Source organism: Saccopteryx leptura, chromosome 4 (assembly GCF_036850995.1).
Source record: "Saccopteryx leptura isolate mSacLep1 chromosome 4, mSacLep1_pri_phased_curated, whole genome shotgun sequence".
Lineage (NCBI taxonomy): Eukaryota > Metazoa > Chordata > Mammalia > Chiroptera > Emballonuridae > Saccopteryx > Saccopteryx leptura.
The window spans coordinates 53,034,744-53,059,275 of NC_089506.1; the positions used below are offsets into that span (position 1 = coordinate 53,034,744).

Sequence of the window (24,532 nt, forward strand, 5' to 3'; positions counted from 1 at the left end):
ATTCTGTCTCCTAAATTCCAGACACCCTAATTAAACTTGGCTATGAGTACTAAATATCAGTAGATTATATTCATACATGTAATTTAAAAATTGGCCCTGGCCAGTTGGCTCAGTGGTAGATTATCAGCCTGGCATGTGGATGTCCCGGGTTTGATCTTCAGTATGGCCACACAGGAGAAGTGCCCATCTGCTTCTCCATCCCTCCCCCTCTCGCTTCTCGCCCTCCCTCCCTCTCTCTTTCACCTTCCCTCTTCCTCTCTCCCTCCCTCCCTCTCCCTCTCTCTTTCCATCTTTCTCTTCCTCTCTTCCTCTCTCCCACTCCTGAAGCCATGGCTCAATTAGAGCAAGTTGGCCCCCAGAGCTGAGGATGGCTTCATGGCCTTGTCTCAGGTGCTAGGAGCTCAGTTGCTGAGCAATGGAGCAATGCCTCAGATGGGCAGAGCATCGCCCCCTAGTGGGCTTGCTGTGTGGATCTTGGTCAGGGCACATGCAGAAGTCTTTCTCTCTCCTTCCCCTCCTATCACTGAATAAAAAAAATTAAAATATATCTGTATAATATATTATTATTTAATTTTTTGTGCTATTCTTAGTCTCCTCTTAAATTGAAAGTAAAGTTTGTATCTTATTCTTGTTTTATAGACTCACAACCTTGGAGTGAATTGGTCTGATATACTAGCACCTTCCAATAGATTTTAATGGGAAGGTTATTTTCACCTGAACTTATATTGATTTCTTAAACTTCACTGAAAGGTCCATATGAAGTTAATAATAAAATAGAGATCTTTGTTTTTTATTATTTTCTTAATACAATCCATCACGAAATTTAAGATGACATGATATTAAGTTAGCATTATAGTGAGAGAGATGTGCCAATGTGTTGAATACAAAATACTAACATTCTTTTCTTTTGGATTGTTTTTATAGAGTCAGATTATTCTTATTACAACTTAATACTGAAGAAGGCCGGACAATTCTTAGACAATTTACATATCAATCTTTTAAAGTTTGCTATTTCTATAAGAGCATACTCTCCAGCGATTCAGATGTTTCAACAGGTATGTAAAAATTTCCAAGGTATACATGACAGAGAAGCATGCTAGCAATGTACATACATCTATCTTAAGTGAATATGTTCAGTTCAAAAGGATCTACAAAGTTGTACTATCTGGTTCCATAGTATATCATTGATTATATTATCATTGTGTCATTGATTATAATATAATTAATATGTAATTTTATATATAGTTATTTGGGATAAGGAAATTAGGAAGACAAGACATCATTAAAATTAACTATAATGAAAATTTTAATTTGATACTTTTCAAAAACTTTGAAGCACAGATTTCTACTGTCAAGTTGATTTTGTTAAAGTATTTAATTCTGACTGCATAAAGATATTTTTTACTTTAATTAGAGCAATAACTTAATAGTAGTTAATGAGTTACAATCAAAATAATGTGGGACTTTCTTAATCATATTGTAATTATCAACTACTGTAGCTAAATATAATCTTTGAAATCTTAGATTGCAGCTAATGAGCCACCACCAGATGGTTGTGATGCGTTTGTGGTTATCCATACGAAACACACTTGTAAAATTAATGAGATTAAAAAGCTGCTGAAGAAGGCTACTTCAAGGTAAATCAGTGATAACTTATAGTGAAAGAAGTGGTTTATAAAAATAGGCAAGAGTCAATATTGCAGACATTTTTTATAATACAAAATTTTAATATTCCAAGAATATACGGTACTCTATTGAAAAACAATACATACGAGCTGGGAGTCCTTTTCTAAAATATATTAAGTACTTTCAATATTTTGTCTGATTAGCTTTTAATTTTAGAGTATAAATTATACCAAAATACCATAAAATGAGATGTTTTATAAAAACAGTAAAAATAAAACTGGATTTATTTGGATTCTATTTCTTTACATATAAACTGAATGTATGCCTTAGGAACAAAAAAATTAATGAAAACAGAAACATAGTTTTTTTTAATGTTTTATTTGAAACTTTTTATTTTATTTTCAAGTACTTCATACAAATAAATATGGGAAGTAGTATGTGTAGCATTCTTGTGGGTCCATTTCTTCCCCAAGGAATGTAAAGACCACAGGGAACTGGTGCAAACATCCTAATGCTCATACTGCCATGTGCTGTGAGTAGTCAAGTTCTTTATTTCTGACCTAGAAGCCTCATGTCTTCTGCCAGCACCCATGAAATAGTAAAAGGCAAACTTGTTAGATTGTAAATTTCAATAAAATCAAATCCCCATCCTGACAATTCATATATAGCATTAAATTAGTACATTTTTTTTTTCTGTGAACCTTAGACTCATAATCCCTCTTTAATACCACATTATCAGTATTGATCCATAGGGTTGATTTTTTCTTATTTGAGCAAATATTTATGAATTTACATATGTACTTACCATAATATAATTTTAATTCTTTGATTTTTGTGCAGGGGGACAAAGTGTAGTCAAGTTTCATTTTTTTGCATGTGGCTTTCCAATTTTGCCAGCACCATTTATTTAATTTAATATAATTTTAATTCTTCTCTGTAGATGTTTCTCATTGCTAAATTTTTTTCAGTTTTCATTTTCCTTTAGTTTTTCCAGATTAAAGTTTTGTGTTTTTTAAATGAGAATACATTCTATCAAATGACTGATAGAATTTGTTTCTTTTGTTGTTTTTTAATCTCTTACCTTTTTCATTCGTATTATTTGCTTCTTTTACCTTTGGTTGAGCTAAACATGTGGGTTTTATTTTTTCCTCAATCATAACACCTTTAAAGCATCAAAGTTGCCTTTTTTTAATCAGATCTATACTCATTGTTCCATTTCCTTAAAAAATTCCTTTATATTACTTTTCTTTTCTTGTTGGAGGCAGAGAAAGTCATTCTCATTTAGGATGGTGATGGTTGCTGTCACTTTCTTCCAAATATATAAATCACATTTTATAATAATGTCTGTCAAGTTTGGAGTAAGATTCATATGGATCTTTGAACCATAGAACAGGAAGTAGGGAAGAGATGAAGAATCAGTCTACCTTTCTTTTTGGCTAATACATTGTATTACAAGTGGTAAGGTATTGTTTTAACTGGTAAGGCTTGACTATCAGTTATGATTCTAAGATTTTATATTTAGTGGGTTTTGTTCCCAACTGACAGTATAAGGTTCGTACTAGTTTTCAGCTTTATTAAAGAGTTTTTGTCTTTTCTGTGTCTTTGAAAATATTATTGGAGATTTGGGAAAATTAACTTCTAGGGACTGCTCTCCAAATGCCACTTCAAATCAGCATTCCCCTCATTTTTTGTGACTTTAAATTTTTGTTTAAAATTGAAAGTTGCATTATTTTTTTATTTAGAAAATTTAATTTAAGAGGTTGATATTGATCAATAAGAGTACATAGGTTTCAGGTAAGCATTTCTATAGCATTTGAACTATTGATTATTTTGTATACCTATCACTCAAAGTCAAATCATTTTTCGTTACCCTATATTTGTCCCTCTTTACACCATTCCCCCACCAATTCTACTAGTACCCCTCCTTATATCCTCCTCTCCCTGGTAACTGCTTCACTTTTATTTATGTCCATGAGTCTCAGTTTTATATCCCACCTATGTGTGAAATCATACAGTTCTTAGCTTTTTCTGATTTACTCATTTCACTCAGTATCATGTTCCCAAGGTCCATCTATGTTGTCATAAATGTCACTATGTTATCATTTCTTATGGCTGAGTAGTATTCCATTGTATATAGATATGTACCACTTCTTCTTTCTCCAATCCTCTACTGAGGGACATTGGTTGTTTCTGTGTCTTGGCCACTGTGAATAATGTTGCAGCGAACATGGGGCTGCATGGGTCTTTGTGTACCAATGTTAGAGTTTTAGGGGTAGATACCCAGTAGAGGGATTGCTGGGTCATATGGTAGTTCTTTTTCTAATTTTGAGGAAACACCATACTTCCTTCCATAAAGGTTGTACTAATTTGCATTCCCACCAGCATGAGGGTTCCTTTTTCTCCACAGCCTCTCCAACACTTGGTATTACCTGTCTTGCTGATAATAGCCAATCTAACAGGTGTGAGGTAGTATCTCATTTTAATTTTGATTTGCAGTGCTCTAATAGCTAGTGAGGATGAGCATCTTTTCATATATCTGTTGGCCATCTGAATATCCTTTTGGGAGAAGTGTCTGTTCAGGTCCTCTCCCCATTTTTTAATTGGATTGTTTGCTTGCTTGTTACTGAGCTTTGTGAGTTCTTTGTATATTTTGGATCTTAACCCCATATCAGAGCTATTATTTGCAAATATCATCTCCTATTTAGTTGACTGCCTTTTTGTTCTGTTTTCAGTTTCTTTTGCTATACGCAAGCTTTTTAGTTTGATATAGTCCCATTCACTTATTTTAGCCATTACTTCCTTTGCCTTTGGGGTCAAATTTATAAATTGTTCTCTATGGCCAAGGTCCATGAGTTTAGTACCTATATTTTCTTTTATATAATTGATTGTTTCAGATCTTATATTTAGGTCTTTGATCAATTTTGAATTGATTTTTGTGCAGAGGGACAAAGTGTAGTGAAATTTCATTGTTTTGATTGTGGCTTTCCAATTTTGCCAGCACCATTTATTGAAGAGGCTTTCTATACTCCATTGTGTGTTTTTGGCTTGTTTGTCGAAGATGATTTGTCCACATATATGTGGTTTTATTTCTGGGCTCTCGATTCTGGTCCGTTGGTCTGTATGTCTGTTTTTCTGCCAATACCATGCTGTTTTGATTATCATGGCTCTGTAGTATAATTTGAAGTCAGGTAGTGTGATACCTCCAGCTTCATTCTTTTTCCTCAGGATTGCTTTGGCTATTCAGGGTTTTTTATGGTTCCATACAAACCTGGTAATTTTTTGTTCTATTTCTTTTAAAAATGACATTGGGATTTTGATGGGGATTACATTAAATTTGTATATTACTTTGAGTAATATTGCCATTTTAATGATGTTGATTCTTCCAATCCACAAAAATGTGATATTTTCCCATTTCATTGTATCTTTTTCAATTTCTTTCAATAATGTTATAGTTTTCAGTATATAGGTCTTTCACATATTTTAAGTTTATTCCTAAGAATTTTATTTTTTCTGTTGCAATTGTAGAAAGAATTATTTTTTAAAGTTTATTTTCTGAAGTTTCATCATTGGCATATAGAAAACAATAGATTTATGTATTGATTTTGTATTCTTTGACTTTTCTGTATTGTTTATTGCTTCTAATAGTTTTTAGGGGAGTCTGCAGTTTTCTATATACAGGGTCATGTCATATGCAAAAAAAGTGATAGCTTTGTTTCTTCTTTACCTATATGGATGCCTTTTCTTTCTCTTGCCTGATTGCTCTGACTAAAACTTCCAGAACTATGTTGAATAAGAATAGAAAGAGTGGGCAGCCTTGTCTTGTTCCTGATTTTAGAGGAAAAGCTTTCATTTTTTCTTCATTTAGTATGATATGAACTGATGGTTTGTCTTATATGGCATTTATGTTGAAGTACTTTCCTTCTGTTCCGATTTTATTGAGTGTTTTAAACATAAAGTGATGTTGTATCTTATTGAATGTCTTTTCTGCATCTATTGCTAGGATCATATGATTTTCTTTCTGTTTTCTTGATGTGGTGAATAACATTGATTGATTTCCATATGTTAAACTATTCTTGTGCTCTTGGAATGAATCCCACTTGATCATGATATATTGCATATTTTTTAATGTGTTGTGTTCTATTTGCTAGTATTTTGTTTAGTATTTTTGCATCTGTGTTCATTTGAGATACTGGTCTTCTTTGTTTTGTGTGTGTGTGTGTGTGTGTGTGTGTGTGTGTGTGTGTGTGTGTGTGTTATCCTTGCCAGGTTTTGGTGTGAGGGTTATATTGACCTCATAATATGTGTTAGGGAGTATTGCTTCTTCTTTAATTATTTGAAGACTTTGAGAAGATAGAAACCAAACCTTCTTTGAATGTTTGGTAGAATTCAGTAGTATAGCCGTCTGGTCCTGGACTTCTGTTTTTTGGGAGGTTTTTGATGGTTGGTCCTATTTCCTCCCTACTTATATGTGTATTTAGGTGTTTTTTTTTTATACCAGTCTTGGAAGATTGTTTAGTTCTAGAAATTTATCCATTTCTTCTAGATTGTTGAAGTTGGTGGCATATAATCTTTTGTAATATTTTATCAACATCCTTTGTATATCTATGATGTCTGTGGTAATTTCTCCTCTTTCATTTCAAATTTTGTTTATATGAGTCCTTCTTTTATCTTTAGTGAGTCTAGTCAGGGGACTGTCAATTTTATTGATCTTTTCAAAGAGCTAGCTCTTTGCTGTATTATTTTTTCCTATAGGCTTTTTTGTTCTCTCTTTCATTTATTTCTTCTCTAATTTATATTATTTCCTTTCTGCTGCTGACTTTAGGTTGCCTTTGTTCTTCTTTTCCTAGTTCCTTAAGATGTGATGTTAGGTTGTCTACTTGGGATCTCTCTTGTTTCTTTATATAAGCCTGTAATGATATAAATTTCCATCTTATTACTGTTTTTGCTGCATCCCAGAAATTTTAATATGTTGTGTTGTCATTTTCATTTGTCTGTATATATCTTTTGATCTCTGCTTTTATTTCTTCTTTGACCCAGTCAGTTTTTAGAAGTATGTCATTTAATATCTACAATTTTGTGTGTTTCTTTACTTCCTATTGCAGTTGAATTCTAATTTCAAAGCCTGATGGTCAGAACATATGCTTGGTATAATTTCAATCTTCCTGAATTTGTTGATGCTAGTTTTGTGGCCCAACATGTAGTTTCTCCTTAAGAATGTTCCATGCATACTGAAGAATGTATAATCTAATGTTTTGGGATGAAAATCCTATAAATGTTTATTATGTCCATTTGTGCCAGTGTGTCATTATTTTTGATATTTCTTTATTGATACTATTTGGATACTCTACCTAAAGCCATCAATGGTGTGTTGCAATCTCTAAGTATGATTGTGTTCTTTTCTGCCTCTATTTTTAGATCTGTTAGTAGATGTTTTATATTTTTTGGTGCTCCCTTGTTCATTGCATATATAAATATATTAAGAAGTGTTATGTCTTTTTGAAACAGTGTCCCCTTTATCATTATGAAATGTTTGTTTTTGTTTCTTGTTACCTTTGTGGTGTTGAAGTCAGTGTTTTCAGATATAAGTATGGCTACACCTGCTTTTCTTTGGATATTATTTGTTTGGAGAATCATTTTCCAACCTTTCATTTTGGGCCTACTTTTGTCCTTGCAGCTTACATGTGTCTCTTGAAAGCAGAATATAGTTGGGTTTTGCTTTTTGACTCAATCTGCTTCTCTGTGCCTCTTTATTGGTGAGTTCAATCCATTTACATTTTGGGTAATTATTGAAATTTGAGAATTTCCTATAGCCATTTTATGTTTTGTTTTTTGGTATCTCTGTGTTTTGTTAGGTTCTTCTCTTTTTTGCTTCTGTCAGTTGTTTTTGTTTGGTGATATTCTATACTTCTTTTTCCTGTTTCTTCTTTATTCAAGTTGTGTGTTTCAGTAGTGGCTTTTTTGTGAGTGGTTGCCATTAGGTTATTAAGAGAAAAATGTTTGTCTGTACAAGTGTTCTGTGTCTTATGAGTGCTTCTGTACTCCATCCTCCTTTACTACTGCAGATCTTTATTTTCTTTCCTTTTATGTTATTGTTGTCACAGATTATCCTTGTTTTTATTGTGACTTTGTTGGAGCTTTTACTTGTAGTTTGATTTGTTTTGTTCTTTGTGTCTGGTCAAATAACCCCCTTGAGTATTTCCTGCAGTGGGGGTTTTAGGTGATATATTCCCTCAGCTTCTGTATGTCTGAAAAAGTTTTTATTATTCCTTCATATTTGTATGATAACTTTGATGCATATAGTATTCATGGCTGGTAATTTTTTTTCTTTCAGTACCTTGAATGTTTAAGTCCACTCTCTTCTGGCTTATAGAGTTTCTACTGAGAAGTCTGATAATAATCTAATGAGCTTTCCTTTATATGTTATGTTCTTTTTTTTCTAGATGCCTTGAAAATTCTTTTTTTGTCATTGATTTTTGATAATTTTATTACAATATGCCTTGGAGTAGGTCTGTTTGGGTTGAGGTAACTTGGTGTTCTGTTTGCTTCTTGGATTTGAGGCTCTCTTTCCATAGGCTTGGGAAATTCTCATCAATTATTTGTTTGAATAGGCTCTCCATTCCCTTCTCCTTCTCTTCTTCATGTGATATACCCATTATTCTTATATTGCTCTTTCTAATGGAGTCAGACAATTCTTGTAGAGCTCTCTCAGTTTTTTTAGTTAATGAGTTACAGTCCTCTATGTAACATCTGTAGTTACCTGTCTTTGATGTCACTGATTCTTTCCTTTTTTGGCTTGTTATAATAGCCAAACTTGCTACCTCAGTTTTCAATTCATGTATTGAGTTTTTCATCTTTGTTTTCAAAGTTTCAGTCTCCTTAGTGTGGTATTTGTTTTCTGAGCTCATTAAGTTGCCTCTTAGTGTCTTCTCGCATCTTGTTGAATACTTTAAGAACTTCAATTTTGATTCTCTATCACTTAACTCCAAGGTTTTCATATGATTGAAATTTTTTTCTGGAGTTTTAAAATTTTCTTTCTGAACTATATATCTGTCTTGTGTAGCTGTGGTATTTGATTTCTTTTTCCTTGATGGCATTTAAGAATGGTGTTGTTAAGAATGCTAACAAATAAACAACCAATGTTATGAAAAACTTTTTTAAATGAAGTAAAAAATGTTAAAGTTTAAATAATTATGACAAGAAGTAAAACCATAGATAATAAGATTGAAAACCAATAAAAAATAAAAATAAAAAACAAAACACCTAGAAAACAATAAGAATAAAATATATAAAAATCTAAGAAATAGCCCTGGCCGGTTGGCTCAGCGGTAGAGCGTCGGCCTAGCGTGCGGAGGACCTGGGTTCGATTCCCAGCCAGGGCACACAGTAGAAGCACCCATTTGCTTCTCCACCCCTCCGCCACGCTTTCCTCTCTGTCTCTCTCTTCCCCTCCCGCAGCCAAGGCTCCATTGGAGCAAAGATGGCCCGGGCACTGGGGATGGCTCTGTGGCCTCTGCCTCAGGTGCTAGAGTGGCTCTGGTCGCAACATGGCGACACCCAGGATGGGCAGGGCATCGCCCCCTGGTGGGCAGAGCGTCGCCCCATGGTGGGCGTGCCGGGTGGATCCTGGTCGGGCGCATGCGGGAGTCTGTCTGACTGTCTCTCCCTGTTTCCAGCTTCAGAAAAATGAAAAAAAAAATCTAAGAAATAATATTCAAAAGAGATAAAAAGAATAAGAAAAAAGGAATAAATGAAGAAAAAAAGAAAAAATATATTTCAAATTTGAGAGATTTCTTCCAGTAGGTTTCATTGTATTACAAGTTTTAGCTCTGTGAAGGTCCTGGTCTGTCCTCCACTGAGATGTTGCTATCACAGTGATGTGGGTGAGGCTGTAGTCATGTTAGTGGGTGGGGTTTGTTGTGTGGGCTTTATTGCTTCAGTTTTATGGCTTCAGCTTTACGGCTTTAGCAATGGCAATCTCAGGCTTCCCAGCACTCATTCCCACATCTCAACAGACCCAGGGACCAGACGTGGAGCACCTCTGTTCTTCAGGGGAGAGAGTGGCTCTGGAGAGTTAGCTGTGGGCTTTGTCTCTACCATTCTCTGGATGGAGAAGTGAGGGGGTCAGAATCTGGGAGGCTGGGGGGGCACCCTTTAGCATTCTTTGTCTCTTCCAAGTGTGGGCTGCAGGCAAATCACAGGAATACCAACCATGACCCCACACCCTGGCTACTTTTGTTTATCATCCCCTCTGCCCCTCTATCTCACCACTTTACCCAGCAGAAGGAGACCCAGTCACTACAAGTTTTCCTCTCTGTACTCTTCAGACAGAATCCAAATAGTTTGTACTTCCCTCCTCCCCATAGTTCAGCAGAGAAAAAAAAAATCCCAGTCACTCAGGTTTGTCTCCTCTCCTTTCCAGAACTGCAAGTGCATCTTATCTTCTGCCCCCCCTTTTCACCTTGTTCCACCTTTAGTCCAGTTGGTGCATGGATCTTTTAGGTGCACCTGTGAACCCAGCTGGGATTTTATTTTGCTGCATTATAATTGTTCAATTTGTTAAAATTTCAAGGGGAGAGATCAAGAGTATCTCTCATGCTGCTATTACTCTGACTGAAAGTTGTATTTTTTTTTTTTTTCATTTTTCTGAAGCTGGAAACAGGGAGAGACAGTCAGACAGACTCCCGCATGCGCCCGACCGGGATCCACCCGGCACGCCCACCATGGGGCGGCGCTCTGCCCACCAGGGGGCGATGCTCTGCCCATCCTGGGCGTCGCCATATTGCGACCAGAGCCACTCTAGCGCCTGGGGCAGAGGCCAAGGAGCCATCCCCAGCGCCCAGGCCATCTCCGCTCCAATGGAGCCTTGGCTGCGGGAGGGGAAGAGAGAGACAGAGAGGAAAGCGCGGCGGAGGGGTGGAGAAGCAAATGGGCGCTTCTCCTGTGTGCCCTGGCCGGGAATCGAACCCGGGTCCTCTGCACGCTAGGCCGACGCTCTACCGCTGAGCCAACCGGCCAGGGCTGAAAGTTGTATTTTTAAAGAAAAAAATTCTTTGTGGTCATTTGTAAAGAATTCATGTATCTCAGAAAAATGCAATGTAGTAAGGGAAAGTGACCCATAATTCTGTTAACAGTTTGAAATATTCTTCTTTAATGCATATATTAATATGCAAATATATATAGATATATATTAATCAACATGAGATTGTACTTAAAAGCATATTATAGAATCTTCCTTCTCTAAATTTAAATTTTTACATGCCTTACACTAAATAAGTATAAATATAGGTATACTCTGTGTTTGTGGATCAGTACCTATATATATTGTTTATTGTATTTCCACTGACATGTAATAAATGCTCAAAATTATTTGTCAAGTGAATTATACAGTAATTAAATTAATAAGTACATTATTTTATCCAACCTATGGTGATACACACAGACACACATATATATATATACATATGTATGCTATTTTACAGTCTTCTTTACAACTGTAAAATGTTTCTATTACAAATGTTCTTTAGTGTTTATATATATCTTTATATAAGTATCTTGATCAAACTAGAATCATTAGGTAAATAAATGTATACATTTAAAATTGGTATGTCAAAATTGTTCTTCAGAAAGCTGGTTTTGTTTTATACTTTATTTCTAACATTTTTACTACTGCTAATTTGTATTATTTCCCTTTATAGTCTTAATCAACTCAATAAATGAAATTTTCTAATTTTGAATGTAATCTCATCAAATTTAAAAACTACTTTCCCTCTTACTTAGTGATTCTCTATTGCTGTAGTATAGTTTTTTTTAACCTATCATATATCCAAGCAGTTCCTAAATTAATCATAGAATCAAACTTTGAAATGTGTATGTACATGGATGTAGGAAGGCATGAACAATTGGTAGATGAGCTAATTATTTTTATATTCAACTTTAAGATTGATCTATTAGCCTTGTTTTATTAGCAGACTTTCCAATTACCAACAATAGCAAATTAATTGAAAACATCTTTCATACTAATAATAAAATGTATGATACCCTATATAAATTACTAAATGTATTTCTATAGTACTGATTTGAAAAAATCAGGATTTTACTTTGTGTCATTTTATTTCCAAGTTATCAGTTAAAATTAGAATAAATTTAATAATTTTATCTAGTTTAAGATTCTTTTTCACTTTTTTAATGGGAATTATGATTTTAGTATTATAGTCTTTTTGCATTTATTAATAGTTTTCTATGAAGAATGGAAACTAATTCAGTTATTCTTATTTTGCATCCTAACTTAATTCTTCATTTTGCACATTCATATCTCTTTATCTGTTATAGAAGAGATTAAAATGTAAAGCCAAATCTTATTTTGGGCCTATAAAGTTCTATTTGCTTCATGTTTCAAATATCTAAACACTGACAATAATATTTATAAGTCATATCTTTTGTTAATAATAAATCAGATAAAAGTGGATGAGTGTGTATGAGGGGAAGCAGAGTTTGCCACCTCAAAATTACCCTTTTGGGATATTATTTTAAGCTGGTTAATTTAAAAACAAAGGCTCAAGAGTAATCCTTCACCTCTCTGGAATGGCCACAAAAGTTTAGGTAAAGAACCTACTCCAGCAAGGGAGTTATTATCATAGGTAACTGCAGTTTAATACAGACTAAGTGTGATAGACAGGGTGGAACCTTTTGATCGAAGTCCTCTCTCTATCCCATTGTTAGAGATGGCCCAGAAAACATTTATTTACCAAATATTTGCCTGCCTGTTGAATTCCCAGTTACCACAGCCACCCCTTCTCCTTGCCTTATAAATCTTAATTGCCCAATCTCTCCTCCCATATTCTTATATCACTTCCCTAGAAAATTGGACTTTTTCTCCTCTTAATCTGTCTCATATTAATTTGATAATTAGTCCAGCCAGAACTTAGGAGGAGGAAAATTATTTTTATCCCCTTCATGTAAAATCTTATACTTTATTGTAACAGGTTCTCACAATCAGGTTGTCTTCTTGGCCTTGAGTGAGAATCAGAACTACTACAAGTCTCAGTGTGGTAGGAGTGAGGAGAAGGGGGCGGGGGCGAGGTGCATGTAGCTCCTGCTTATGCTTTGTCTTCTTCATCTGTTAACTCTTGATGTGGATCAGCTGGAGAGGAACAGACCTTTCGGCTGCAATGAGAACTTGGCCAGAGGTGAAAGTGTTACAGGGGGAGTGATGACACCTTGATTCTTGTCTTCTTGAAGGAAAACATTCAATCAAGAGACAAAGTGCAGCAAGTAAAGTAAGAAATTTCTGTCTGTGCAGGAAGAAAGTCAGAGAAAAAGGGACCTTGGAGAGAGGTTCAGGTTGTTAGCCCAGGACAAACCAATTCTGCTCACTGCTCCCCTGGTTGCAAGTCTTGTGGAGTTCCTAGAACTTAGGAGAAAGAAGGCAAACAAGGAAAACACACCTGGGAAAAAGAAGAGGAGAGAGAGGAGGGGAATGGAAAGACATGGGTATGCTCCTGGAAGGGCAAGTGCACTGGGACCTTCATCTGAAGGGATTTCAAGTGTGGGGATTTTAAGGGAGGTCCTAGGGGAGGATTTCAATAGAATATTCATCGGCTTTCCAGATGTGTTCTTTTAGGGTCATGTTCTCTACTGATTGGTCGGTGCCAGAGCAGGGCTTCCATTATTCAGTGCAGCTGATCCTAATGTAAACTGTGGCTTTCCTTTGTCTGATTTTACTGCTTTTCTGGACCTGGAGCTGAAACACAACAGAGGCCTAGACGTTATCTCTAGGGGTTAATGCTTAAGCTCTATTTGGTTTTCTTGTTTGTTCCTCTTCTAAGGGAAAACCACATGACCAGTGATATGCCAGGGGAGGGTCTGAATTTCATAACCAGCAATATGAAATCAAGGGGTCTAAAACTCATGACCAACTAAGGGACAAAAGGTCACCCTGGGGGCAAGGTCCTTGTTTTCCCAGTTTTGTCCATTGTTAGGCACCTGGGGCTTTTGGCCCTGCTGGCCTTCGGTGCTTGGTCTGTTGCTCTGCTCATGTCTGTCCAATTGCCTACCATAAAAGCAGTGGATTGATTATATATTTTTTATTTGTTGCAGAATACATAACTTTGACCACTAAACTGGTGATATTGAATCATGGTTACAAGAGTAACAAACTGGATTATTAGTACATTCCTACTGTATTTAGTTCTATTTTATGGCTAGTCAGACCAAGATCAGTAAATCAGGAATATAACATATTTATTCCCAGTTACAATGTCCTCTTTCTCTCTCTCCTTTACTTAATGTTGTTATTTAAAGGTAATAAATGACTGAAAGTTTGTAGAGATATGAATTCATTAAATAAAAGGTTATTTTATACATACCTTTGTTATTCATTTTGTTTTTCTTTCTACCTACAGTGTGTCCATAAAGTTATGGTGCACTTTTGACCGGTCACAGGAAAGCAACAAAAGATGATAGAGATGTGCAATCTGCAGCAAATAAAAGGAAAACCTTCCCAGTTTCATACCTATTCAGTGCAGTTCGATGTGGGCTCATGCACAGATTTTTTTAGGGCTCCTTAGGTAGCTATCCCATATAGCCTCTACAGCAGAGGTCCCCAAACTTTTTACACAGGGGGCCAGTTCACTGTCCCTCAGACTGTTGGAAGGCCGGACTATAAAAAAAACTATAACAAATCCCTATGCACGCTGCACATATCTTATTTTAAAGTAAAAAAACAAAATGGGAACAAATACAATATTTAAAATAAAGAACAAGTAAATTTAAATCAACAAACTGACCAGTATTTCAATGGGAACTATGGGCCTGCTTTTGGCTAATGAGATGGTCAATGTGCTCTTCTCACTGACCACCAATGAAAGAGGTGCCCCTTCTGGAAGTGCGGCGGGGGCTGGATAAAGGGCTGCATGTGGCCCACGGGCCGTAGTTTGGGGACCCCTGCTCTACAGACTCGTCACTGACTGATGGCCTACCAGAACGAGGTTTCTCCACCAAACTGCCGGTTTCCTTCAACTGCTTATCCTACCGAGTAATGTTATTCCTATATGGTGGTGCTTCATTATAAACGCGCCGATATTCACGTTGCACTTTTGTCATGGATTCAAATTTAGCAAGCCACAGAACACACTGAACTTTCCTCTGTACCGTCCACATTTCAACTGGCATGGTCATGTGCTGCTCCGCTGTATACACGGTGTTATGTCATCATCTGCACATGCACACATGCTGCCACTTCATCCTACAGAAACTGGGAGGGTTTTCCTTTTATTTGGTGCATATTTCACATTTCTATCATCTTTTGTTGCTTTCCTGTGACTGGTCGAAAGTGCACCATGACTTTAGGGACACACTGTATATAAATTGTTGAAGGATGTGGACTTAGAAGTTGAAATTCAACTCATGGACATAGACATGAGTTGAAATTCTGATATTCTGTTTGAAATTTTTCTGGATATTTAATTGACCTGAGCCTTAGAAACCTTTATATATAGTTTAAATAAGTAATAGTAACAATCTGAAGGAACTGTTGTGAAGATACAATTTACTCATATGTATAAAGAATCTAGCACAGACCCTAACAAATAAAAAAGTGTCAAAGTATATTTGTGATGATAGAGCAAGACCACAGGACTCCTGTTTCTTTGAGTATATACATACTGAAGGATTTAATGAATTGTTATTTATATATGATACATTTTTATATGATAAATAATTTTTATATGATATAGTGCCTTTGTTTTGTTTTTTAAATGGTTGGGACTCATATTCCAGAAATGTGAGCTTATAATAAAAAAGTATATCCTAATTGAAGAAAACATAAATTTTATTTCACTAGAAAATATGTTGCCATTATATGTTACTATTTAAAGAGAGTAAACCTTGTTGGAAAATAAAGTATTTCTAATATTCAACTTTGATTTAACCAAATTTTGTTTTTTCCTGTCATTTAGTAGAAGTGTGTACAAAATCACCACAGGAAATTTAAATTATTTTTCTGTGATGATATATGTATGTGTGTATATATATTCCTGTAAGTTCTTTGGTAAGTATAAGTTATAAAGTATCATGATACATTTCTCGTATGCTCTTTCAATTCTTTTAAAAGTTTGTTATTTAAAAAAATATTTTTTAGATATAAGTTTGTTATTTTTTTCATTTTAGGCCCAGACCTTATCTTTTTGAAGGGGATCATAAATTTCCTACAAACAAAGAGAACTTACCAGTGATTATTCTCTATGCAGAAATGGGGACCAGATCATTTGGTAAATTTCACAAAGTATTATCCAAAAAAGCTCAAAATGGGGAAATTCTCTATGTTCTTCGTCATTATATTCAGGTACATACTTGTTTTATTTAATATTATTTTGGGTATAAAAATACATTTCATGGTAATTTTCTTACTAGATTTTACATAGTTTCCATCAGGAATGTTAAAGGTTTTTAAAAACAAATGCAATTATTAAATGTGAATTTTATCTGGAAAAATATTGGGATTCCGTGTCTTTTCTGGGAATATCATGTTTTCCCTCCCATATATATCAGGAACAGAAATAAAAATTGGATAATAAAAAAATATAATGTGATAAATTTTATATTGCTAACATTAATAAATATATTAATCATTTTTAATGAAAATGAATTACACTAAGAAATCTGATTTACTTGATACAATGATTCTCTTAACCCTATTTCTGTGGACAACCGACTACTTTCTTATTTACATTTCTGGTCAATGTCGTATTATCTTCCACTCTCTCAACCTCTCATTGCTATCACATTCTATCACATTATTCTGTTTTACTATAGCTCAGATTTTATTTTTTAACACCCCCCACACACACACACCCCCAAACTCTCACAGACACATGCTAGAACATAATGGCCATGAAAGGTAGTACTTTACCTTTTTTTCCTGCTAAACTCCAAACATGGAAAGAGTGTTTTAATTTGCACTTCCCAAAATATTAATGACTTGCTAATTAACTTGTTATTGCCTACCCATATCCTTTGCCTGTTTTTATGTTGGATTCTTTAGGATTTTTCTCTTAGTTACAGATTTAAAAATATATATATTCTTAATACTAACTGTTTCTTTCATACTTTGCAAACACTATAAGTGTATTGCAAAATACACTATAAGGTGTATTTCTGGTCTTCTTATATTTAAAAAAACACGCTTTTTTCTTTTTTTTTTAATAATTTTATTTTTTTAATGGGGTGACATCAATAAATCAGGATACATATATTCAAAGATAACAAGTCCAGGTTATCTTGTCGTTCAATTATGTTGCATACCCATCACCTAAAGTCAGATTGTCCTCTGTCACCTTCTATCTTGTTTTCTTTGTGCCCCTCCCCCTCCCCCTTTCCCTCTCCTATTCCCCCCTCTCCCCCGTAACCACCACACTCTTATCAATGTCTCTTAGTTTCACTTTTATGTCCCACCTACGTATGGAATAATGCAGTTCCTGAAAACACGTTTTTTTCAATTTTATTTACAGCACAAGTATTTGATGGTGTCAAATTTATTGAACTTTTCTTTAGTGATTTTCCCTCATGATGTTATAAAGACATTGTACTATGTTTTTTTGTGTGAGAATTAAAACGGAATTCTTTATGTTTTAGTACTTAATCTATCTGTACTGTATTTGTATATGTTGTGAGGTACAGCTATAATTCTAGTTTTCCATGAGAAAATCATTGGTCCTCACACAATTAATTGAACAGCTAAGTCATTATCCAAAGACATCATACACCAAGTTTTTCTATCAGAATGTTTGTTTTCAGACTCTCTGTTCTGTTCCAATAATGTATATATGTCTATTCTATACAAATATAACATAATTTTAATTGAAGTAGTTTTAAAAACTAAAGTAGTCTTCAGAAACAAAGACAGAACTAGAGACATGACACTTTCTGACTTCAAATTATATTATAAAGCTATAGTAATCAAAACAGTATGGTGTTGGCATAAAGACAAACACATTGATTGGTGGAACAGAATAGCAAGCCTAGAAATAACCCATTCATATATGATAAACTGATATATACAAGGGATTCAGGAATACTCAGTGAGAAATAGTCTCTTCTATAAAAAATGTGAGGGAAACTGCAATGCCACATGCAAAAGAATGTAACTGGACTCTATCTTCCACCACTAACAAAAATTAATTAAAATGGATTAAAAACTTCAACATACAATTGAAACCATAAAACTCCTTAGAAAAATAGAGAAAAAGACTCCTTGACATTGCTGTTGACAATGATTTTTTGGATTTGACACCAAAAGGAAAGGAAATAAAAGCAAAAAATAAACAAAGGACACTACATCAAACAAAAAAATTATCTGCACAGTCAAGGAAACCAACAAAATGTAAAGACAATCTATGGAATGGGAAATATTATAAATATTTGCAAATCGTATCTGGTAAAGTGGTTAATATCCAAAATATATAAGGATCATATGTAACTCAATAGCAAAATAAACAAAAAAATTTTTCAGAATCCAATTAAAAAATGGGCAAAGAACCTGAATAGACATTTTTTTAAAGGAGACATGCAAGTGGTCATTAGGTACATGAACAGGTGCTCACCATCGTTAATCATCAGGGAAATGTAAATCAGAGCTATAATGAGATATCACAACATGGCTGTTACCCAAAGAAGAGAAGATAAGTGTTGGTGAGGATGTGGAGAAAAGAGAACCCTTGAGCACTGTAGGAGATATCAATTGATGTTGCCAATGTGACTCTATTTGATTGCATCCAGGCCTCCACGGCCAGGGCTGAATCCAAGCATCCCCCAAAAAATAAAAACCCACCCCAGGCATGACAGTGCAAGGTATGCCGGGATCACGGACTTAATAGCGACTAATCCATCGTGATGTCTTATTTAAGAGCAAGTTGTGGGCGATTTTACGTTCCATGGCCCTGAGGTAAGAACCAGATGCCGTTTACGACCCAGTTTAGAAACCCCCACGATTAATGGGCCTGGAGCAAGAAGAGTGCTACCATGTGGTGTCCGTCGGGTTGTTGGTTTCACGGAGGTTGGTAGATTAAGAGATCCCCTTTGGATGAGGATAGTCCTGTTGACAAGGATTTATTATAACTTGATGGTTTATGTACGATGGCCAATTAATATGTCCTGTACCATTAATTAATATGTACTTGCCTAATGTTAATGGGGCATATAATTTAATGCACGATATACATAGGGTGTAAGATTTTATATGATGCGGGGGGAGTACTTTGAAAAATTTTATTTCCTTATATAAGACCAAGGGGTAGTTTAATTAGAATATCAGCTTTGGGTGTTGACGGTGGGGCTTGCGCTCTCTCCTTGAGGTCTTTGGGGGAGTTTAAGTCCCCTTTGCTGGTTTACAAGACCAGAGTAATAAAGTATACTACAGAGACTCTTCATTTTAAGAATCGGTTTTCTATAATGCTAGCAAGGGGTATAAGAATCAAAATAATTGAAAAATATAGAACTGAGGCCAGTTGGCCAATGATAACATAGGGGTGTTCTACGGGTTGGCCCCCAATTCATGTGAGTGTAATGAGGTCTGCAACTAGAAGTCAGAATATGCATTGGCTGAGGGGACGGAATGTTATGCTTCGTTGTTTTGAAGTGTGGAGTAAGGGAACTAGGGCGAGGATTAGAATTGATAGTACTAGTGCTAAGACGCCTCCTAATTTATTGGGGATAGATCGTAGGATAGCGTAGGCAAATAGGAAATATCATTCTGGTTTAATATGGGGAGGGGTATTTAATGGATTAGCTGGGGTGTAATTATCTGGGTCTCCTAATATGTCTGGGGCAAATAGTACCAGTGCTAGTAGTGCAGTTAGTATTAGTAGAAACCCTAGGATGTCTTTGATTGTATAATAGGGGTGAAAGGGGATTATATCTGCATTTGAGGGGATGCCTGTTGGGTTATTTGATCCTGTTTCATGAAGGAATAGGAGATGCACTATGACTAGGGCTGCGATAATAAATGGTAGGAGGAAATGGAAGGCGAAGAATCGGGTTAGAGTGGCTTTATCTACAGAGAAACCCCCTCAGATTCACTCAACTAGGTCTGTTCTGATGTAGGGGATAGCAGAGAGAAGATTTGTGATGACTGTGGCCCCTCAGAAAGATATTTGGCCTCATGGTAGAACATATCCTATAAAAGCGGTGGCTATAACTGCAAATAATAGAAGGATTCCTACATTTCAAGTCTCTGTGAAAGTATAGGACCCATAATAGAGACCTCGACCTACGTGGAGATATAGGCAGATAAAGAATATAGAGGCACCGTTGGCATGGAGGTAGCGGAGGAGTCAACCGTAATTTACATCTCGGCAGATATGTGTTACAGAATTGAATGCTGTGGTCTGAAGTCCACCAGTGACCTGGGTTGGTTCTGGGTCTATTTGGACAGGTCTCAGGTACAGGACGAAGTCAGACCTCGTATGTACCTGGGCCTCCTCTTACATATTAAAGATAAACCTACATGTGATCCAGCAATTCTCCTTTTGAGTATATCATAAGTGAAATCACTTAACTCAGAAAGATATCTACACCCCGTATTCATTGCAGCATTACTTAAAATAGTGAAAATATGGGAATAACCTACATATTTGTGCATAACTGGATGAATGGATAAAGAAAATGTGTGTGTGAGTGTGTGTGTGTGTGTGTGTGTAAAATTGGAATATTATGCAGCCTTAAAAAGGAATGAAGTCTTGCCAATTACAACAAAATGAATCGACCTTGATGGCATTATAGTAAGTGAAATAAGTCAGAGAAAGACAGATACTGTATGTATGATCTCACTTATATATGCAATCTCAAAAAACTGAACTCAGATAACAGGTTGGTGGTCGTGGGAGGAGGCAATGGGGCAGTGCTAATTGGTGAAGGTAGTCAAAAGGTACAAATTCCAGTTACGAGATAAACAAGTGGCCCTGGCTGGTTGGCTCAGTGGTAGAATGTCAACTGGGCTTGTGGAAGTCCTGGGTTCGATTCCTGGTCAAGTCAACAGGAGAAGTGACCATCTGGTTCTCCACCCCTCCACCTCCTCTTTCTCTCTCTTTCTCTCTTTTCCTCCTGCAGCATGGCTTGAATGGTTTGAGCAAGTTGGCCCAGGCACTAAGGATGGCTCCATGGCCTCACCTCAGCTGCTAATATAGCTTGGTTACCAAACAATGGAACAGTGGCCCCACATAGGCAGAGCGTTACCCTATAGGGGGCTTGCAGGGTGGATCCTGCTTGGAGCACATGTGGGAGTCTGTCTCTCTGCCTCCCCACATCTCACTTAATAATAAAAAGAAATGATAAACAAATTCTAGGGATGCAATATGCAGTGTGGTGACTATATTTAACAACACTGTATTGTATGTTGAAAGTTGCTAAGAGTAGATCTTAAAAGTTCTTGTCGCAAGAAAAAACACTGTATGTGAGGTGTGGATATTAACTAAACTTACTGTGGTGATCATTTCATAATATATAGTATCAAATCATTATGTTGTATCCCTTATTCATACAGTGTTATATGTCAATTATATCAGCATGACAATGGGAATGGGAGATTGAAGTATATGTTTATCTTTTAAAAAAAATGTCTCCCAAATGATTCTGATATGCCACAGAAGGTATGCTCATCTATTGAGAATCAGTGTCCCTAGTTATTCTTTGGAGAATGTGACTATTAAATATATTTTTGTGAAATCATACTAGCCAACTCTGTAGGCACTTTGCAACATCAAATTATAGCCCTCTATTTTTAAAAAAATTTTTTTAAATTCATTTTAGAGAGGAGAGAGAGAGGGAGAGAGAGAGAGGAGAGAGAGACAGGGGAGAGGAGCTGGAAGCATCAACTCCCATATGTGCCTTGACCAGGCAAGCCCAGGGTTTCGAACCGGCGACCTCAGCATTTCCAGGTCGACGCTTTATACACTGCGCCACCACAGGTCAGGCTATAGCCCTGTATTTAATGCAGGGGTCTCAAACTTGCGGCCCGCCGAACAATATTGTACTGATTTTTTTTTTGTTTTCAACTGCAGTGAGAAAAGTGTTGCGTAACAGTTGCCTTTTGTAGACCTAGTGCGGCCCGCCGAACGGCTGTGATCTTGCTCTGCGGCCCACATGCTGAGTTGAGTTTGAGACCCCTGATTTAATGAGTGATATATTGTATGATCAAAATAGTTATTTATATATTGTAAAACTAATCAACATGTAATTCTAATAAAATTACACTTATTTATGCCACTTTTTGAACAGGTGCCTTTTCGTGGGAAAGAAGAAATAGAAAAATGAATACAGATTTTTTTTTTTTAGCCTAAGAGCATTTTTGGCTTGCAAATCTACACTTATTAAATTACAATTCAAATTTTATATTAATATATTTTCAAATGAAAAAAGTAGAAATTTAATAAAAATGTATTCTTATTATTAAGGAGCTAATAATATTCCAGAACTAATAATAGAAATTGGTTTTGTGAAACTGCATTTCTTTTATGAACTGTAACAAAATATGTATATGTTGACTGAGAGTCTTGGTTCACTTAGCCACCAACTGATTGTCTTTTGAGAGGATAGTCAAAAGAGTTTTTATCTTCTATTGAATTTATTGGGGTGACATTGGTTCACAAAGCCATGCACATGGTTTTAAGAGTACAACTCAAAACATGATCTATACACTGCATCATACATCCACTGCACCGAGCAAAAGCTCTCTCTGTCTCTGTTTCTCCCTCCTTTGCCCACCTCAGTCTACCCCCATCCTCCTCCTTCTCTGGCTATTACCACACTGTGTATGTGTTATATATATATTTCCTTAATTCCTTCACCTTCTTTTATTCAGCTCTCCAGCTCCCCAGCTCTCCAGCTCTCCAACTCTCCAACTCTCCAACTCTCCCTCCCCTTGGACAGTTATCAGTCTGTTCCATGTATCTCTGCCTCTGTCTCTATTTTGTTTGTCAGTTTATTTTGTTCATTAGATTCCACATATAAGTGAGATCATACAGTATTTGTCTTTCTCTGCCTGCCCTCTTTCACTTAGCATAATAATTCCACGTTTACATTCTGCTGCTAAAGGTAAAATTTCCCTTTTTTTTCTGCAGCTGTATAGTATTTCATTGTGTAAATATACCAGTTTTTTATCCAGTCATCTACTTGAGCTGCTTCCGGATCTTGGCTATTAAAAATAATGCTGCAATGAATGTGGGGGTGCATATGTTCTTTCAAATTAGTGTGTCTGGTTTCTTTGGATGTATTCCTAGAAGTAGGATGGCTCAGTCAAAAGGCAGTTTCATTTTTAATTTTTTGAGGAAACTCCATACTGTTTTCCACAGTGGATGTACCAATCTGCATTTCCACCAACACAGCATGAGGGTTGTTTTTTCTCCATATCCCTACCAACACTTGTTTGTCGATTTATTGATAATAGCCATTCTGACAAGTGTGAGGTGATCTCATTGTAGTTTTAATTAGCATATCTCTGATGATTAGTAATATTGACCATCTTTTCATATGCCTGTTGGCCATCTGTATGTCCTCTTTGGAGAAGTGTCTATTAAATTAGGTGTTTGTGTTCTTGGTGTTGGGTTGTATAAATTCTTCATATATTTTGGAAATTAACCCCTTATCAGATATATCATTGGCAAATATGTTCTCCCAATCAGTGGTTTTCTTTTTATTTCATTAATGGTTTCTCTTGCTGTGCAAAAGCTTTTTAGTTTGATGTGGTCCCATTTGTTTACTTTTTTCTTTTTCTCCCTTGCCTGAGGACATATACTGGCATAAATATTGCTATGAGGAGTGTCTGAAATTTTACTGTCTATGTTTTCATCTAGGATTTTTATGGTTTTGCAACTTACATTTAAGTTTTTAATCCATTCTTAGTTTATTCTTGTGTATGGTGAAAGAAGGTGGTCTGGTTTCATTTTTTACAATGTATCTGACCAATTTTTGCAACACTGCTTTTTGAAGAGACTGTCTTTATTTTACCCCATTGTATGTTATTGGCTCATTTGCCAAATATTAATTGATTATAAAGGTATGGGTTTATTTCTGTGCTCTCTATTCTGTGTCATTGATCTATATGCCTGTTCTTGTGCCAATACCATGCTGTTCTTATTACTGTTGCCTTGTAGTATAGTTTGATATCAGGTACCTCCAATTCGTTTTTCTTTCTCTAAGATTGTTGAGGATAGTCAGGATCTTTTGTGATTTAATATAAATATTTGGAATATTTGTCTTAGATCTGTGAGATATACCTCTGGTATTTTAATAGGGATTGTGTTGAATCTGTAGAATGTTTTAGATAGTATGGACATTTTAATAATGTTAATTTTTCTTATCCATAAACACAATATATGCTTCCAATTCTTTGTATCTTCTTCAGTTTCTTTCTTAAATAACATATAATTCCCTGAGTACAGGACATTTATCTCCTTGAATAAATTTATTCCTAGGTACCATATTTTTGTTGTTGCGGTAGTAAATAGGATTGCTTTCTTAGTTTCCATTTCTGATATTTCATTATTGGAATGTTAAAATGCCATTAATTTCTGAATATTAATTTTGTATGCTACATTTCCAAATTCACTTTTTAAATCTAGTAGTTTTTTGGTGGAGTCTTTTTACCATTTTCTCTGTACAATATCATGACATCTTCAAATAATGACAGTTTTGCTTCCTCCTTTCCAATTTGGATGCCTTTTATTTCTTCTTCTTTGACTGCTGTGTCCAGGACTGGCAGTACTGTCTTGTGTAAGAGTGATGAAAGCGGGCATCTCTGTCTTGTTCCTGATCTTAAGGAAAACACTTTTAGTTTTTGTTCATTGAGTATGATGTTGGCTGTTGGTTTGTCATATATGTCCTTATTATGTTGAAGTATGACCCCTGAATTCCCACT

The 24,532-nt window shown here is 35.6% G+C and overlaps 1 protein-coding gene across 3 annotated transcripts in view; it reads left to right on the plus strand.

Moving 5' to 3' along the window:
- The window catches only part of UGGT2 (UDP-glucose glycoprotein glucosyltransferase 2), a 231,789-nt gene that overhangs the window by 30,815 nt on the left and 176,442 nt on the right, over window positions 1-24,532 (plus strand). For all 3 annotated transcript variants that reach the window (XM_066380674.1, XM_066380675.1, XM_066380676.1), the window contains exons 3-5: window positions 925-1,055; window positions 1,525-1,637; window positions 15,793-15,967. In XM_066380674.1, the coding sequence (XP_066236771.1) occupies window positions 925-1,055; window positions 1,525-1,637; window positions 15,793-15,967 (419 nt within the window). The remainder of the gene's footprint in view (window positions 1-924; window positions 1,056-1,524; window positions 1,638-15,792; window positions 15,968-24,532) is intronic.